This window comes from Melopsittacus undulatus, chromosome 2 (assembly GCF_012275295.1).
Source record: "Melopsittacus undulatus isolate bMelUnd1 chromosome 2, bMelUnd1.mat.Z, whole genome shotgun sequence".
NCBI classification, from domain to species: domain Eukaryota; kingdom Metazoa; phylum Chordata; class Aves; order Psittaciformes; family Psittaculidae; genus Melopsittacus; species Melopsittacus undulatus.
The window spans coordinates 114,749,038-114,767,558 of NC_047528.1; the positions used below are offsets into that span (position 1 = coordinate 114,749,038).

The window sequence follows — 18,521 nt, forward strand, 5'->3', positions numbered from 1 at the left end:
TAGCGGGGTACTGTTTAAGTTTGAACCCATTACAGGTGAACTGACTACAGGGGTAGTTCAGGTTAGATATAAGGAAGAAGTTCTTTACTGTGAGGGTAGTGAGGCACTGGAATGGATTGCCCAGAGAAGTGAATGCTTCATCCCTGGCAGTGTTCAAGGCCAGGTTGGACAGGGCCTTGGGTGCCGTGGTTTAGTGTGAGGTGTCCCTGCCCATGGCAGGGGGTTGGAACTGGATGATCTTTAGGTGAAACTGACAAAGGTGAGTGTGGCTCTTCGGGAGCCAATCCCGTGTTGGGAGCGAGGGGCAATCAGAGCCTGTGATCGGTGTGTGCCTGCCGGAGCTGTGGGACACACGGCCGGTCAGTCCCCAGCCTGCCGCGGGCATGCGGCCGTGCGCGGCCCCCCCACGGGGAGCTGTCCTGCGGCACCGAGCGCGCCCGGCGGCCGCTGCGGCTCGGGGCGGAGCTGGGGTTTGAATGGCGCGGCGGGAAGATGGCGGCGTCCTCCCCAGGGTTGGCTCCGCACCCTCGGCCGCGGGGCTCGGCAGGGGCCGCTCGGGAGGTCCGGGGCAAGCTGGGCCCCCCGGCCCCGCCGCTCCCTGCCGCCCTGTGCTGAGTCCGCCGCCCGGCCTTGACCTCTCCATGCTCGGCAGCTCCGCCACTGGCTCAGCAGGTACCGGCGCAGCCTTTCTTTCCTTCCATCGGGTCCGGGTAGGGATGTGCAGGGGGCAAGGGCATCGGGGCTGCCCCGCTCGGCCTGCGGCCGGTGCCCGTTGGGGCAACATGGCGCTGAGCCGCTCCCGAGCCGGGGTGCGGGGCCTTGGTCCGGGATCAGTTCGCCCTCGGGTGGGCAGCGGCTGCAGCCGGGGTACGTGCTGATGGGAGCATGGGCGGTAGCGCACGAATAGGAACCGAAGGATCTTGCAGCCCTGTTCACCCTCTGGTCGAGGAAGGCAAGAAAACGTGTGTTCTGTGCGGGTTGTGAAGTCACGCTGCTCTCGCTGTGTGTCATTGAACAGCAGCCTCATTCTTGGCTTGGCCTCTAGGTGCTACCATAATACAGACAATCAGTATTGTCTGCGCTTTTTGGTGTGTGATACAGGGCTGGATTGTGTTTCTAAATTGATTCAAGAACACAATAAGCTGATATTGTGCTTTACGTGGTCCTGGCTTGTGCCCCGATACCTGCGAATGTAGATAAGTGTTTTATTACATGACATCTTGACTGTATATATATATACATACACAAAACAGCCAATATGTTATATAAACATCTTGTGTTATATAAATATCTTGTGGCCAGATGTCACATAAAGTGGGCCTGTCACCAGCCAGGACCACTGAAAGTAATGCTTCTAGGTGCAGTACCTCTTACTAGCTCATAGTGCTCTTGAATCAAGAAATCAAAGTGTACACAGCATCATGGTGTATCTGACATCTAAAATCAAGATGTTTATATAACATCTTGTGACTTCATCTCTTCTGCAGTTTCTCTGTAACCCTTCAAAACACTTACATCCTTCAGCCTCTAACCCAGTCCTGTCGCATCTCCCTGATATGCTTATGTTCTGCAAGATCCAGTCTTGTCAGCTTCTGCAAATGGAGCTGAGGAAGGCAATGTGAGTATTTCCACAGGACAACTCCTCAAAGACCACTGAGTAAGTGGCACACTTGTGTCCTGCTGGCACCACTTCTTGGAATGGTTTCCTTTTGCAGAAATCTGATGTCTGGGGCTTTACATAACACTGTCCATCTTCCTTGTTGTGAGTGTGCATTTGCCTCATTCCATAGCACTTTTTTAGTAGGTAAAAAAGAGATTAGTGTCAGTGGTATACTTCTGTACACAGATCTTTAGAAACCAAGGCACAGGTTTCCAACTCATGTTCAGTGCTGACCTACAGATGTTCTTCGAACAGCAGAATCACGTAATCCATTCCTTATTTAACCTTTTACATGCAGTTCATTGGTTTTAACATTAAGAAAGAAGCTTGAGAGAACCCATCATGGATGTTGCTTTTATGTTTCTGAATCCTAATTCTGCCCTATGAATCATTGTATTGGGTTTGCATGGGAATGGTTTTGGAAGCAGGGTGGGCTACAGGGTTGGCTTCTGCAAGGAGCCGCTAGAAGCTTCCCCAGGATGGACACATCACATGAACCTAAGGCCAAGCCCATCAGTGACAGTGGTAGCACATCTGAGATAGTGTGTTTAAGGAGAAAAGTTGCTGCAGAACAGCAATTGCAGTGGGAGAGAGGAGCAAGAATATGTGAGAACAACAACTCAGCAGACACACAGATCAGTGAAGAAGGAGGGCAGGAGGTGCTCCAGACACAGAGCAGAGGTTCCCCTGCAGCCCATTGAGGTCCATGTGGAGCAGATATCCACCTGCAGCCCGTGGAGGACCCTATACTGGAACAGGGAGATGCCCAAAGGAGATTGTGACTTGTGCTAAGCCTGCCCTGGAGCAGATCCTGGCAGGACCTGTGGAGAGAGGAGCCCACACTGGAGCAGGTTTGCTGCAGTACTTGTGACCCCCGCAGGGGCTCAGCCTGGAGCAGCCTGTTCCTGAAGAATGCATCCCATGGAAGGGACCCACGCTGGAGCAGTCTGTCTGTGAAGGATGCACCCCATGGAAGGGAACCATGCTTGAGAACAGTAGCAGCTTATCCCCAGTAGTGTTTCTGATCTAGCCTGCCCTAGTGCTGTCAGCAATGGTGGGAAGCTCCTCTCAGCTCTTGGAACATGCCAGGAGAAGAATGGCTGCAGTAGAGGCAGTCACAGAACTGCTCGTTTTGCATTTCAGTTTGACAAGGTCTTTCACAGACTGCTTTGTGGGAGCTATGTAGTCACAGGGAAGGCATTTCTGTGGATCAGAAACCTCTATCTCAGATGAAGAAAGGGACAAAACGTTGGAGTTTTCTCATTGATTTGGAAAACGGGAAGAGGAGGGGAGGGAGGAGGCAATATCTGTAGCCAGCCGAAAATCATTTAGGATCATAAAGACAAGAAATGAGACAATAATTAAGCTAGAGGTACTGGCCGTGTGGTGGAGATTCTCATCAGGGCTGACAAACTGAAGTAACACACATTGGACAGAGTAGCTTGAGCTGCTTGTTTGCTTTGTGCAGGTTTCTTCATACCTTCATAAAGCAAGACAAAGGCTGGCCAGTTCTGTGGTCTCTGAGGATTCCTGAGCTCTCTGTAGTAGTATAGGTAAAGTTGAGATGGCAAATATGTTGTAACGCTGTTATATTAATCAGTACTGAGTCTGTGTTTGGTAATGGCTGCTCTGTCTCAAAAGCAAATATTAGAGCAAGTGTCTGGCAAAGAAATTATTTGAATACAGAAAATCTTAGAGGAGGAAAACTTGAAGAATGATTTCAGGAGGTAAGCAGAATGGTGAAACATCCATAGGAAATACTGAGAAAAAGAACAGGGACGATGGTTTCTTCTTACCTTTCCTCATAATACAGGAGCTTGCAGAGAAGTTTGACATTTAGGTGTATAACCTCAGTGACCTCAGGTTCAAGGATGATACTTGACTTCTTTGGTTTTTCATTTTCTCATCCTAAAGGGCAACATCCACAGGTAAATATTCCTGAGGAACAAGCAGACAAGTTGCTCCTTGCAAGCTGGGGTCTTCCCAGTGCTGTTCTGGAGAAATACCACAGCCTGGGGGTAGTACAGATGTTTGAATGGCAAGCAGAATGCCTAATGCTCGGACATGTTCTCGAAGGGAAGAACCTGGTTTACTCAGGTATGCAAACAACTGACAAACCCTGTCCCCACTGACATCCCCAGTGCCCTTTACAGGAATGTATTGGTGCTGAAGGGTTCTGATCTGGCAGATCAGCAGTTCAGTGTCTACTCTTCATGGGAAGCAGGTCCTAGAGCAGCACTGGGAGGATGAAGAACTTAGAAGGGGGGTGGGTGATTTTCTTAGGCTTGGAGTTGAGTTTTATTTACTTGGTTCCAGAAGACTTTGGACCTGACTGCCAGGTAATGGCTGTCCCCTGGTATGTGGCATCTCCTCCACAGTTTTCTATAGACGATGGATGAGAAACAGCAGTGCTCACCAAGCAGAGGGGTTAATACATGGGTTAAGTCAGTAAGGTTGTGGCTGATCTCTTCTGTTTTTAGTTTATTTTTATCCCTTGCTTATCTCTGAGGTGCTGTTGCTTCTGGAGCAGAGCTAAGAACAAAGGCCATGGTAGCATGGTGGAAGAGGCTGGAAGAGAAATACTTTGCAGTCTTCTGGGGTTAACTGAAATGTGGTTGTGGCTGTGGGAGAGGGGCATCTGTTGAGGAGTCCTGCCCATGTCCCCCTGTAACTGCTTTCTATGCTAACTTTGTAAAGCTTCTTTCTTGGATTTATGTATTTCTTTTTAATTCCAGCTCCTACCAGTGCAGGAAAGACTCTTGTTGCAGAATTGCTTATTTTGAAGCGAGTCCTGGAGACTCGTAAGAAAGCTCTTCTCATCCTTCCCTTTGTCTCTGTGGCCAAAGAGAAAAAAAGTTACCTGCAGGTAAGTAGCATCCTGAGAGGTTAAACTCAAGCTCACACTGAAGCCAGCTCATATTCAGTTTCTCATTGACCAACACCCGCAAGGCCTTCTCCTCAGGGCAAATTTATTCACAGATTTTAAAATACACAAACTTTAAAGGAATTTTCTAATTAGAGATGCTTTGATCTTGTAAAGCTGGAGGATTTTCAATGCTGTGCTCTACTACTCCTGGCCTAAGGTTTGGCTGTAGCTGCACATGCTTGAAATCCTATGGTATCCTCCCCAGTCTAGTTCAAATCTCCATACGTTTTGTTAATGCAGTGTGTAAAATGCCAAAGCATTGGCACTGCAGTGTCAAACTATGGAAGAAAAGAAGTTGTTTCTTAACTTTCAGTGGGAGATGTGACATCTTTGTGTTTGGGGTACCACATTTGGTATTTCTCAGGAGCAAGTCTCCATTGTACATAACCCATTGTTATTATAAACTGTTGTACTTGTGTTCTCTAGCCTTTTTAATGGCAAATATTTAATACCAAACAGTCATCCCCATCTCTTACTCAACTATGCACACTTTATCCTGCAGTGTGTACTGTGTGGCTTTGGAAATAAAAGATGGCAGTAAGGAACAAAAAAGTAAATGGCTGAGCTGTGGCCCTAATCTCATTAGTTGACATTGTAAGTACTAGAAATCATGGCTGTAGGTTGTAGGCTTTTATGTGGTTGCAAGCATTGGTCAGTATTCAGAGTTGTAACCTTGGTGTGGCATTCTGTATCCTTGGAAAACAGGCATTGTTTCAGGATGTGAATGTGAGAGTTGAAGGCTACATGGGAAGCATGTCTCCTGCTGGACGTTTCTCTGCCCTGGACGTTGCTGTCTGCACCATTGAGAAAGCCAACGGTCTAATCAATAGGTTAATAGAAGAAAACAAAATGGACTCACTGGGTAAAATACTAAGGCTTGACTGTTGTGGGGATAAGGTTTATTACATACTCTGAGTACATGTGAAGTCATGGGATATTTCTTGTTTTCTCAGTTCGGTATGTGACAGACATGCAAGATAAGAAAAATGAGCAGTTTTTCTTCCTCCAGAGCACCTCTGATTTGGATTTAGGAAGGCAGTCAGGACTGTTCTGTGTAGCTCAGTGGCTGGATTGTGTAGGTGGAAGCTGCAGTTTTTGGCTTCTCTGACATGGATGACAATCTATGGACAGTGATCAGCTACATTAAGCAGTGATTCCCATAGCTAGAAAATGTCTTCTAGTTAATAAAATTGAATTAAATGCCTGGGATTTGTTTGAGTTCAAGAATGTATGTATGTTTGTTTTGGACAAAGATTGTTATCCAGCATCCTTGGTTTTCTTCAGTCAGCTCAAGGAAGAGAAGGAATTGTTGTTGGTGCACATCTGGGTCCAGATAAGTGGAACGAATGCACAGAGCTCTTCTGGGTAGGGACAGTAAGTAAGGAGGGCTGTGACATTCATTTCTCTCTTGTAGCTCACTCAAAAGCCCACTGTTCTTGTAATGTAGACTTCTGGATCATTGTGGCCCTGATGGCCACTGGGTAATTGTAATACTCATTTAGTGTCTGGGAGGAGAAAGCCTGAAGAAGCCGTATGTTTCCAGTGTGCATTTGGAGAGAGATGTGTTTTCTAGTCCAGTCAGAAATTTGTTAGCTTTGTTTCCCTGCTCAGTAAAGCTATACCAAATTTTATCTTATACAGTAATCCCTCCAAGCTTCATTCTGGCCTGTAGCATAGATGGTTGCTATTTTAACACTATAAAAATTGGAAAACTAGATGAGTATCAAACTGCTTGGAGACCTCCACTTATGAAACTGCTGTTCCATGGGCAGCCGGTGTCACAGTATTCTGCAGCATTATATGCCAGAAGAGTTTATTAAATACAAGAGAGAATAAGGGAAATAAAGCCTTGCAGTTTTTTTCAGTGTGCAATCATGAGATAACTCATTCACACCTGCATCTATAGGGGCTGAATCACCATGAATGCTTTAGGCTGCCAGTGGGCTGGAAGATGAGTGGGTGATCATGGTTGTGCAGCATTTTAAGCTCATTCAAATTAAGGCTTCTGCAGTCCAGCCTGATTCTTGAATGTATACCATCATCCCTTCCCTTGTAAGAGAACTTGATTGTGCAGTTAGTTATTTCAATATATGACTATTTTCAGTTTCAGTTTTCAGTTTAGGGGGTTTTAGTCTTGTTTTAAATAAGGTTAGTTTGATCCTAGGTCACCACACTGTACAAGCTGTACTGCCAGCAGAAGCCAGAGAGTGGGGTCATGATGTTCATATTTATGTTGGCTTGGAAGCATGCTCAGTATACTAAAATGTATTATTTAATGATAACATCTTTCAGAAGCTAGAGATAAGCCAAATTCCTTTGGTTGGTACCTTCATTCCATCCCTCCATTTTGTTGTGCTCTCTAAGATGAATGTACCTGAGAATAGTCATATAAATATAACCAACAAAGTGATTACAAGATATGTACGAATATGTGTCCTCAACACTGATGCACCTCTGTTACAACCCCTCATTTCTCTTGTGCCCTAATATAACTATAGCTGAAAGGATAAACATATTGTGGATTCCTTTTCTTGATGTCCTTATTTGAAGTGAATTTTTAAATTCAATTTGAGGTTTAAATTTGTCAAGTTCTCACCTTAAAGATGAGGTTTTATTTGGAGATAAGTTTTCTCAAAAGCTGCAAAATACAGTCATGAGCTTAAAATGCCAGCTTAACTGTCACCTAAAGCAAGGCAGCATGTCTGAAACTGCAAGATTGTACCTTGTCTTCTAATTGAGTCTAAATTTAGACCAGTTTATAACGAGGGTGTTTTATCTTTTGAGATGAGTTACTGGGAGATGACTGCAGTTCTGGCTGGATTCCATCTCAAGCTTGAGCTGTTCCTTTTGTTGATGTCAACCCCATGCTGATAGCTCACGTTGCCTCTGGAAATCATCGAGAGAAACTCAAATCCTGTGCCTGGCAGAGCTCTCTTTGCTGTATGAAGCAGTTAACAGCAATTTTGTGTGGCTAATTATAATAGAACGTGTGTCAGGTTTGAACATCCTGGTACACAAGAGATGCTGTTCCTCTTCTCCTTCAGCCTCTTGACACTGATGCTAAAGAAATCTTTAGGAAAGTGGTTAGAGAAGAATCTGCTGCTGTCTCAGTGTGTCAGTGGGGAATGGGTTTGTGATGTGCTCTTGTGATACTCAATTTGTTTCTCTTAATTTAAACTTAAAAAATTACTGGTTTAATTGTATTAAAAAAGGGAATAATCACATCCTCCTTGCCTGCTATTCAGAATTCTTTTGTTTTAAGCAGGATGTACACCTGAAGGAGCTACAATAAACAGGTTGGATAGCTCTCGGGTGCTTTTTTATGGGTGCTTTTCAGCAGTCTTCTAGAGACCTATTTGCAGACAGGAACAGGAGACTGAGGCCTCATTCTCAGTAGCAACGCAGTGTGATTCAATTCTGAGCTTGCTGTTGAGTAGAAGATGCCATTGCATGCTGGGACCTGAAGTTCTCCTCAGCTGCAATTCCATTTCCAGATGAGGATTCACTTTGTGGAAAATGCTGGTTGCCTGATGGCTGCTGCTGTGTTATCCCAGCAGGTGTGCTCTGAGCACAGCCTAAGCAAAGGAGAGCACTGTGCATCTTGCACTGTGCAGCTTGCAGGCTGTCAGTGCAATACAGCACACAGGTTTAGTGAGGGCTTGAATATGTTTTCCAGCTGTGTAGCAGCAGAAGGTGCACAAGTAGCCAAAGCATTCCCTGTGCTTTGGCCTGTAGGTACTACTAGTGTTTTGTTTCAGGAAGCAAAACGTGCTGCTTGGCACAAAGACTGGGAAGGTAACTTGCATGCATTCCACTTTGGTAGATACCTGATTATACTGTCCTGTCTCAGCTGCTGGAAGCATTCAGATGACTGTTGTATGGGGAAGCAGGAAAAGGCTTTTTATGGTATCTGGATAAATACGTATTTGGTGACCAACAAATTACCATTTTTTACAAGTGAGCACAGAACAGAGGAAGTACAGGAAGACAGAGGAGCTGGATGGGTGGGAGTTTGTACAAGAGGCTGATGAAACATTGCAGCACTCTTCTAACTTAAGTGCTGTGGAAGAGAAGGGGGGAGAAAACAGACGGAGAGAGAAGGAACATATGTAGGAAGGAGAGAAAAAAAAAGAGCAGGAAAAAAGCATTGAAACAGATAATAAAGGGTCACATTTGCCCTTAAGCTCCTGCTATTTTAGCTGTACTGGAAAGATATTACATAGCTGCACCAAAGAGGGAAAAAACCTCCTCAGCAGCAGAACTAATGAAGCCTGGTGTCTTCTATGCCCTGCTTTCTTTTGTTTAACCTTCTTTCAGCCTCTTCCATGGCACTGTGACCCTATCAGCTGGCCAGAAAGGGCACATGCGGCTGCTAGTTGGGATGTGTGCAGGAGGTAGCTGAGTTGTTGTGGCTTTATGTTGTCTCCTCAGGGGAGATCCTAGTCTGCTCTGCTGTCTTCAGCTCCTGAGAGGCAGAAAGCTTTTTAGACATCATTCTTTTCAATAGTTCTGCATTTCTCACACATTCGATGGAGGTGGCTAATAGATTAAAAGGAATTTGCAGGAGATGGGATGACAACAGGACAGTTGTATCAGGATTTTTCTCAATAGAAAGGCAAAGTTAAATAGTAGAGCTCATTCAGGTTTGGTTAGTGAAAAAAGGTAAACTAGGAAGCAGGGTATGCCAGTGTAATTACATGTGCTCTAGGGGGTTTTGTCTGACATTACTGGATTAGTAAGGAGTGATGTTTTTACTAGGGCAGTGATATCAACAAAGCTTTTGACTAGCTCTTTTGTGCTCCTTGCTAGATACTCTGAAGCCTGGGGGTTTTTGCTTGCAAAGAGGTTCCAGTATAGAGGCTGCAGTACTGTTTTGCTTGGAGGCCAGACTAATACCTCACTCTGTTCATGTTTATTTTTGTAAGAGCTGGTTGTGTATGTAAATGGTTTTTGGGGTGGGAGGGTGAAATGCCATGACATTGATCATGATTTGCCCCTCTCAGAAGAATCAGTGACAGAAGGAAGTGGTCTTAGTAAGCACAGCTGCATTTGTGGATATAAATTTCAGTTCATCATATGGAATCTGAAAGAAAAGAGCCTATCTGTTCTTAGTTGGTCAATTTGTCAAATATAACCTGAGTGCTTCTCTTTACCAGGAGTGGTGGTTGTGGATGAGTTGCACATGCTGGGAGACTCTCATCGAGGATATCTCTTGGAACTCCTCCTGACCAAAGTTAGATATGTTACAGAGAAGCTTGCAAAACGGTGGGTACACCAAGATGTTTGTCTCTTAATGCTAAATTATGTGTTGTTCTAAATATTCTGTTGTATGGATGACAGGAAATTTGCTCCAGGTTTTCTGAGAATGGTGACCTATTTTGGTTATTAGAGTCTCATCCTACCACCTCTCAGGGGCCTGCCATTGTAGTCAAAACCTCTTGTCCTCATGGTTTTCAATTCGCGTGCTGCCATGGGATTCATTCTCTCAGGAAAAGAAATAAGGCTGAAACTTTCATTTACTTTTTTTAGCCTACTTATGTAAAACAAACCCCCCAAGCCTGGATTTCTTTTAATGTTTTTGTCAGCAAACTTGCTCTGCTTCATCTTTCAGTGTTTCATGGAATGGGGTATTTATACTGCTGAAGTGGTCAGGTACTGTGGAAGAGTGAGCATGCTGTTAACTTGTCAATGGTGAATTGATCAGAAGACTTGAGGGGATGTGCCAGTAGTCTGCTTAGGCAATACTGCTCAGGATGATCTTTAGTATCATGTGCTATCGTAGTGGTTTCGTGGTTTCATGGTTTCATGGTTTCATGGTTTCTTGCCTTTAGCACAACTGACTGGACACTGGAGAACAGATCTGGTGTTTCAGAAGAGCTTTAGAGGCTTTTAAGAATTCGGAATCTAGATTCCCAGAACCAAACTGCCCAGTGGCTCCGTAGTGCCCAACCACTGACAAAGGCACATAGAGGAGATGGTGCATCAAGCTTCTTAACCTTTGGTGGTGGTGCTGAGAGAAAGTCAAAATCAACTGTTTCCTTAGCACTAAAAGCCAGATTTTGCCAGTTTTCTCTGTTGCTTCCTGTCTGGAGTTGTGCCAGTGCTTGGCTAAGCACAGACTACCTATTTAGTGCTGGGGGAACTGCCATTTCTACACTGGCTCTCCAGCAGACATGTTAGCCAGTATTTCCTATCCTGATTTCCAGCATCCAGCAATGTTCTGGATTTAATCACCTCTGAGTTTTTCTCATATTGTGCCCATAAGTCCTGGAATCCAGTACACTTCAGAGCAGAGTGAGTGGCTGCCACTCCTTTTACCTTGGCTTATTTACCTTACCTCATAACTATATACCTTATTTACCTTACCTCATAGCTATATACCTTGGCTTTTTACCTTACCTCACCAGCTGCAGCACAGGTGAAGTCCACTCTCTGCTTTCATCCCTTGCATTGAAGAAGCAGGAGGGAGAAAACATTTGTCAGGGAAAAAGGGACAGATGTATCAAGGAATGTTCCTGGAAAGACACAGTACTTCAGCCTTCATCATATAGGCCCAAATGCCCAGATTCAGCATCTCTTTGTTATGGTCAAGTTGACACTGGTTCCCTGTACCACCTACAGACACAAAGGAGGTGACTGCTACTTTGTTTTGGAATCCACTTGAGATTCCTGGAGTTGGAGACCACGTTTTATCCCAAATGTCCTCCCAAGTCTGTGCTGCTTTTTTTCCTTTATCCAAATTCTTTAAACACTGTCCAGCCTGACTGATTATCAGAGTGACCAGTGCCTTTAAGAGCTTTTTAAGTGGTTAGCTGGACATTCCACTGAAGTATGAGGCTGTGTCTTCTCACCAAGAGAGTATCCTCTGATGCCCATCACCAGTGTGGGTGCTTTGCTTCTCCACGAGGCTTCTGCAGAGCCAGCCAGAATTCTGCAGCAGATTTTTCTGCTTCCCAAGCAGAGAGTGTGTTGTGGAGCTGTAGGGGGGGAAATCTTCAACCTAGATGGCAGAGCTATCCTAGCAAATGCTTGAAGAGCTTGGATCACAGAGTCTGCCTCTCCACATCCTCCTTTTTTCTGTCTCATCTACTGTAGCTTCTGAGTAGTCTTTTTTCCTTTATCTTAACTAAGATTACCTGGATCTTCTAAGGAAGGTTCAAGTTATTTCTGAGCTCACAGTGATTTGTCAGACTATTTAATTTTTAAAGTCTCAATTTGTGGCTCAGTGCAATACAAATGAGGAGTTTTCAAATGTAGGCTTGGGAGCATAACCCCCCCTATTGTGTGGATGTAAAAGCCTGAATTAAAATATAGATCTGGGCATCTAAATTAAGGGTTTGTGTTTTCAGTTCTGTTAAGAGTCCATTACTTCTCACTGCTGTTAGTGGAAGCTGCTGTTCAGCACTTTGAGAACTGAAGCTGCTTGCTGCTTTGCTGAACTAAGGGCTTTGGTTCCCAACTCCAAGAAGACCTTAGCTGAGTATTATTTGTCCTGAAATTGGAACAAATGGAAGCGTTTTAATTAAGGCATTTAAGCTTAGAAAGAACCATTCCTTTTTTGCATGTTTTTTGTGAATGGCAAGGAAATAGTTGATTTGTTTCCGGTTTCTCCAAATATGCAGTCATTTTATGGCTGTTGTTACCTAAAGAATCTTCAAGTTTAGCTTCAAAGTGATAAAAAGTTGTATTATTTTGTTATCAATGCATAACCTGATGTGTGTTTGCTAAGAAAAGAGTATGTCTTGTTTCTTTGTCAAGATGCTGAATGAAACAGCTTTGCACTTTAGCCACTGGAAAGAAGTGGATTCAGTTAGCTTTTCTGAATCCTGTTTTCCAGCACAGGAGCCTGTGTGGTCACTAACTTTCGTGTTCTTTTAACCACTTCCAGAGAGGTGAAGACGACCAGTCCAGATTCTGGTGGGATACAGATAATAGGCATGAGTGCTACCCTCCCTAATCTGGGACTCCTAGCCTCATGGTTAGACGCAGAGCTGTACTCTACAGATTTTCGGCCTGTGCCCCTCAAAGAGTGGGTGAAAATTGGCAGCAACATTTATGACTCCTCCATGAATTTAGTGCGAGAATTCCAGCCCAAGCTTCAACTGAAGGTAACAAAACTGAGCAGTGGCTTTGGAATAACAGCTTTTATACAGCTAATGTTAAACAGACAGATGCTGGTACCTTTTTAATTGGTTTCTTTTGGTAGTAGATGACATTCCCAACTTTACTGTTTGCTTCCCAGGTTGTATGCTTAAACTGAGAACAAAATTGGGGGTTTTGTCCTCTCCTGATTTAAACAAAAACCAAACCAAAACACACATGCATGAAGTTTCTTGACTCTGACTTGAAGACAAAGTTGACTGCAGTTATCTTGTTTCTGAGCACGTGACAGGTAGAAAGAGTTTGGTTCTTCCCTTACCACCCTGTCTTGTGTCCTGTAATCCACTTCACTTTCATAACTGAAAGTATTTCTTGGTTAGGCCAAGGAATTTGCATTAATCATTGGGAGAATATATTTGCATTAAAATCTGGTATTGAACCTGCTTATGTTAAATTCCTAAATGATCTAATTTTGTCATTAAGGCAGATGTCCATCCTGATTCTTCTGAATCTGCTTCAGTAGTTAGCCCTTTTGTGCACTTGAAAAAGATATAAGTTATGAGTAATTTACTGTAATGATTTGGAAGAACCAAATGCGTAGAAATAGGAAATTAGCACTTCCTAATTGTAGGCTCCTTTTCTGTGGATTCTTGAAGGATGAATTCTCTCCCCAGCTCTTCTAACTGCTTTGTGTAATACTAGTGTAGTAGTTGGATGATACGGGCTGAATGTGAGCAATACTTTGGAATATTTGGCACACAGTTTTGTGGTGCACCATCATTCTGTTGCCAGTAGCAGGGTGGTACAGCAAAGAAAAAATAACCTAGAAGCAAAAGGTAACGTCTGTGACTAAATACCTGGAAGCTTTCTTTTGAGGTCATATTGAGAAGGTGGTGTTACATCTCCTTTTCTGGCTATTTTTTGAAGTGGCTGCTTTGGGTAGGTACTAAATTAAGTGTGAGAAAGAGGTAAACTAGGCTCATGAGTCAATAGTTTATGGGAGCCAGCTTATTTTATAAGACCAGATGATCCTCTTGGGCTTGAAATCTGTCACTGGACTTTCAGACTTCTGTGTCTTAGACTGAACCAGGAGAGGGAACTTGACCTTACCAATTCTGAATTTGGCTGAATCCTTACCGATCTTTTGCTGTGTATATGCAGTTCCTGCCGTTGCTCCCGTTTTCATTTGCATTTTAGTGCTTTTTATTTCTTACTGTACACCTACATTTTTCTCTTCCTCCTTTGCTTTCTGGAAGAGAATCTGGCTTAGCCAAGCAAAACAGATCAGTTGCAGGCACTCTGTTAGGATCTTAAAACCTAAAAAGCAAGATGTGAACAGTAGGAGTTTGCATGCACATCTATGTAAGTATCCATAAAAGCCTTCCACTTGCACTCTTTGGTCAGCTGTGCTTGCTGCATGCATCTTATTGGGTATGCTTAAACTTCTAAGTCTCATGCTTTTAGTTCAGACATCCTAGTTGATAAGTCTTGCTTAGTTATTGCAGAAGAATGTTTTCCCTTGGACCTCTTCCTAGTTCTTCATCACTGCTGTTAGCCATGACATAGAGGTTGCAGTGATTTTTTTGAGCAGTGTGGCCTTCATTCAGAAACAGAGCTATGAAAGCAAGAGCTAAACCTTATATTTATTCATGGGTAGATCTAGGGCTGGCCTTAACAATGTGGTCATACTGGTGCTTGGACTTCCAAAAGCAGAGAGAAGCTAAGAAACGGTGCTCCATCTTCTTTGTTTGCTCCCCTTTATGACTTGAAGCAGAAGATTGGTACTGTGACACAGAAGAATGACAGCATTTACAAGCCCCATTCAGTGTGCAAGTGCATTGAAAATCTTTTGTCTCAATTCAGGGAGATGAAGACCATGTCGTGAGCCTGTGTTATGAGACTGTTTGTGATGGCCATTCAGTCCTGCTTTTCTGTCCGTCCAAGAACTGGTGTGAGAAGCTGGCAGGCATCATTGCCAGGGAGTTCTACAGTTTGCAACAGGCTGAGAGTAAGAGAAATGTAGTTGATAGAAGACTGAAGCCTTGAATGAAAATTAATGTTAGTAGAAACTATAAAGGTATTTTCTATCTCAAGGTTCTGGAAAAAACTCAACCCTGGCCCCAGTGGCTGTGGACAGAGAAGGGATCGATGAGGTTCTGGAGCAGCTGAAGCGTTCTGTCTCAGGCCTGGACTCTGTGCTCCAATGTACTTTGCCATGGGGAGTGGCATTTCATCATGCAGGTATTCCTGAATCTCTTGGTCTTGATGGTCAAGTATTAAGGGTTCTTTTTGCTGCAGTTATCAGTAATTAATCAGTTGCTTTTTGAAGCCTTCTGTAGCTTGTGAGTGAATTAAAATGCTTCAAGAACCTCACATTGTTTTATTGTGGCCTAAGACTTGAATTCCCTCATTGCTATGATAAATCTTCTCTCGATTATGTTGAGTAACATAATATTTTTTTTTTTGGTGAAAATTCATCTGATTTGCAGCCCAGTCATTTCCAACTTGTCCCTAAAGCTGCTGGAGTATTTCAGAGCAGTTTTCCTCAACTTCATACTAAAATAGATGAGTAAATAGAAGTATAGCAATGAAAGCATAAATAAAAAGAGCATGTGCTGCAAATACTTCTGGCTACATCTTTTATTTCTTATTTAAGTTGACACTAGTGTATGTGAGCTGTTGATCTACTGAGAGACTGACTCTGGTAGAGAGAGCACTATCTATGGTATTGAATATGTAGTGTAAGTAATTCCAAATGCTTGAGTGTGGATTTCTTTATCAAGAATAAAATTGGCCTGAAGCCCTCAAGGAAATGTAGTAAGATACATATTAGCCCTCTAACCTAGACTGGAAATAATGAAGGAGGATTCCAGGGTTAGGATGGCAAATGACTAATTCCTAGTTTCCTACTGTTTCTTACATCCAGTTTGCGTCTTTTCATTTTGTTTCTTTCTCCCTCACTTGCACTGCTTGTAGATATGGAGTAGACAGTTGCTCATCTTGTTATGATGTGTACAAGAACCTTAGAAAAGCTAGTTTATAGCTCTTCCTGTCAGTTGAATAATAAAAACTTAATGGTGAAGTTTTGCTACACTTACAGTTTGAAAGAAGTTAACTGAGGTGGTGTTATAAGTCCTGTTCCTAACCCTGAAAGGCAAATATTCATTCACTTTGTTCTTCCCCTTGCTGGCCAGTAATATTATTAGCTCTTAAACCCAGTCTCACCTTTTCTAGATTCACTAACAGCCATCTCTCCTCAGGTCTTACTTTTGATGAACGGGACATCATTGAAGGAGCCTTTCGCCAGGGCTTGATCAGAGTCCTAGCAGCAACCTCCACTCTCTCATCTGGAGTGAATTTGCCAGCACGCCGAGTCATTATACGCACTCCCATGTTTGGTGGCAAACTGCTGGACATTCTCACTTACAAGCAGATGGCTGGAAGGGCTGGCAGGAAAGGAGTAGACACAGAGGGTAAGCAGAGGCTTTATTAATGTTCTCTAAGAACAACGTTAACTGGATTAAATCCAGTGCAGTGCTTCGCAGTTAGTTGCTGATCATGATAAATTCCTTTGGTATTCAGTATGATTAAGTTAATCAAGATGAATTTGTTTGGTATTAATGGAGTAAAAACTGTAATTCCCAGGGCGTTCTTTTGACTGCATGAGACTTTGGTATTTACATGGCAGTTACTTCAGGAATGGGCTGTTTTCTGAGTTGAATACTTGTTAGCTTCTAAGGCTGTGTTGTTCATTTGCCTTAGTTCTGGAAACCGTGGTCTGGGATCCATGATCCATGGTGAGTTTACTAAAGCAGTTACAGTTTCAGTGACAATATTTATGGTGAACTCTTATTGCACAGGCCTAAAATGTATGAAATGCACTTAGAGTCTGTAACTAGAATTTGGAAACTTCTGTTATCTGAAGTTCTGATTTGGGTTTCTTAAACTTCCACTAAACTTAACCATAACCTTTATGGATCTTGAAAGCAGCAATGCAACAATAAAGCAGGGAAAGAAGAACAGTGGTTCATGGATAACATGGGGTCTTCATGCACACAGCGGCACTGGTTAATGTTCAACAAAATAATCCTGCCTGCTATTTTAATTTGCAATGGAAATTTGTCTTCATGGATGATATTTGGAAAAATCCTATTATACAAGTATAAACAGGGAATCAGAAGCTTAACAGAAGCGGGAAGTGGGATTTGCCCTACTGATGGTGTGATTGGTGCTTGCTGGAACCCTGTGTAAGCAGACTGTTCTTACATTTCACTTTCTATTTTTGCTGGAGTAGCATAGCAACAGAGCATTTTTGCGACCTATATCTCTGGGAGCTATCCCCATGTGTTAAAGCAAAAGGCAGCTGCATGCTGTATTCTGAAATGGTACAGACTTTGTCATTTGAGTGTAGTTGGCAGGGGTAAAATGACATTATTTCTTGAAGTTTCTTTCACTCCCCCCCCAAGATACAATAATTAGAGCCCATTTTTGACAGTTGTGATATGTCTGTGTTTTGCACCGTAATCACTTGTGTTTATGCTGATGAGCCTTGTAAATGTATTGGGTTTTTCCCACTCCACAGAGTCTTTTGGAGAGAACACAAAGCTACATTACCAGCTGCTGCTCTTTCAGGGACACTGGAGGGACACTGGAGATTAGCAACTTCAGCTGGAAAAAATGCATTATGTGGATATGAAATTCAGCTGACAGCAGAGAAATGCTGTTGGGTTGGTTTTCCCCTCTCCTCCCAATATGATAGTGTTGGGTTGTCTCAGGTTTTGATTTTTTTATTTCTTTTTCTAATTTGATGTAAATTTAAACCCATCATTTTAGAGAATGAAATTGGGTTTTTTTTTGCATTCATCAAAACTGTCACGTTCCCAAGGTAAAGCTGTTCATGATCACTGAACACAACTTTGCAATATAACAGGGCCTTTTTTGCTTTTAATGGAGTTCTGTGAGTAGATAGCCAAAGTTTTCTGGTGCTTGTCTCATCTAATGCTAACCTAGACTTCCCTTCTCATCTGAAATGTTCAGTAAGGGTTCTTCAGATAGCTTAGTTCCTTCCCTCCCCCCCACACCAAACACACACACACACTGTTCATTAGGTTGCAATTACTGGCTTTAAGTTCTTAGATGCATCTTTGGGAAGAGTTTCCTCCAAGTCTTGAATGACTGTCAGATACAGTAGAGTCAAGTGGATACCCATCTTCTGTCACATTTATCACACTGAAGAGTCAGTGTTTTCAGAGGGAACTGGAGGTCATATCAGAATCCAACTATGAAATAAGGGAATGTTCTTTATTGCTGCAATCAAAACAAGCTTTGCTTTCACAGAAAAGTGCTTACAGGCAGTTTGTCTTCTGTACTCTCACCTCTGGCAAAAGCACCTGGTGAACAGATGTTAAAAGTTTCACCTGGCAGGATAAAGCTCCCAGAGGCACATGCTCTGAGCATGCCTTTCATTCTGTAATTCATTCATGTAATAATGTTTAAGCTCTATTCTGTTACTCACCTACACTGCATTTGTGCTATTTATTCTGTTCATTAAAGTGCAGTTGTGTTTTCATTACCTCTGGATTTGCTAATTATGGTAGCGTTGTCACAGCTACGGTTTTATCATAACATTCCTAGGATCTTACTGAGATACCCACTACCAAAAGTACCTTGGTGTTCAGACAGTGTGCACTTAAATCTCAAGTAGTTGTCAGAAACCTATCATGGTATTTACTGTACAGCCAATCATATCTAATGCTCTCTTCTTAGCCAAAGGCAAGCTTGTCCTACCCATAATTCATTTATCCTGTGACAACTGGCAAGGCTTCTTATTAGGCT

The 18,521-nt window shown here is 43.0% G+C and overlaps 1 protein-coding gene across 1 annotated transcript in view; it reads left to right on the forward strand.

Moving 5' to 3' along the window:
- Positions 1–476: 476 nt before the first annotated feature.
- Positions 477–18,521, forward strand: part of POLQ (DNA polymerase theta) — a 52,787-nt gene continuing 34,742 nt past the window's right edge. Inside the window, exons 1-9 of the mRNA XM_034074416.1 lie at positions 477–672; positions 3,575–3,757; positions 4,396–4,526; positions 5,292–5,448; positions 9,743–9,851; positions 12,475–12,694; positions 14,550–14,694; positions 14,781–14,927; positions 15,947–16,159. Of these exons, the coding sequence (XP_033930307.1) occupies positions 477–672; positions 3,575–3,757; positions 4,396–4,526; positions 5,292–5,448; positions 9,743–9,851; positions 12,475–12,694; positions 14,550–14,694; positions 14,781–14,927; positions 15,947–16,159 (1,501 nt within the window). The remainder of the gene's footprint in view (positions 673–3,574; positions 3,758–4,395; positions 4,527–5,291; positions 5,449–9,742; positions 9,852–12,474; positions 12,695–14,549; positions 14,695–14,780; positions 14,928–15,946; positions 16,160–18,521) is intronic.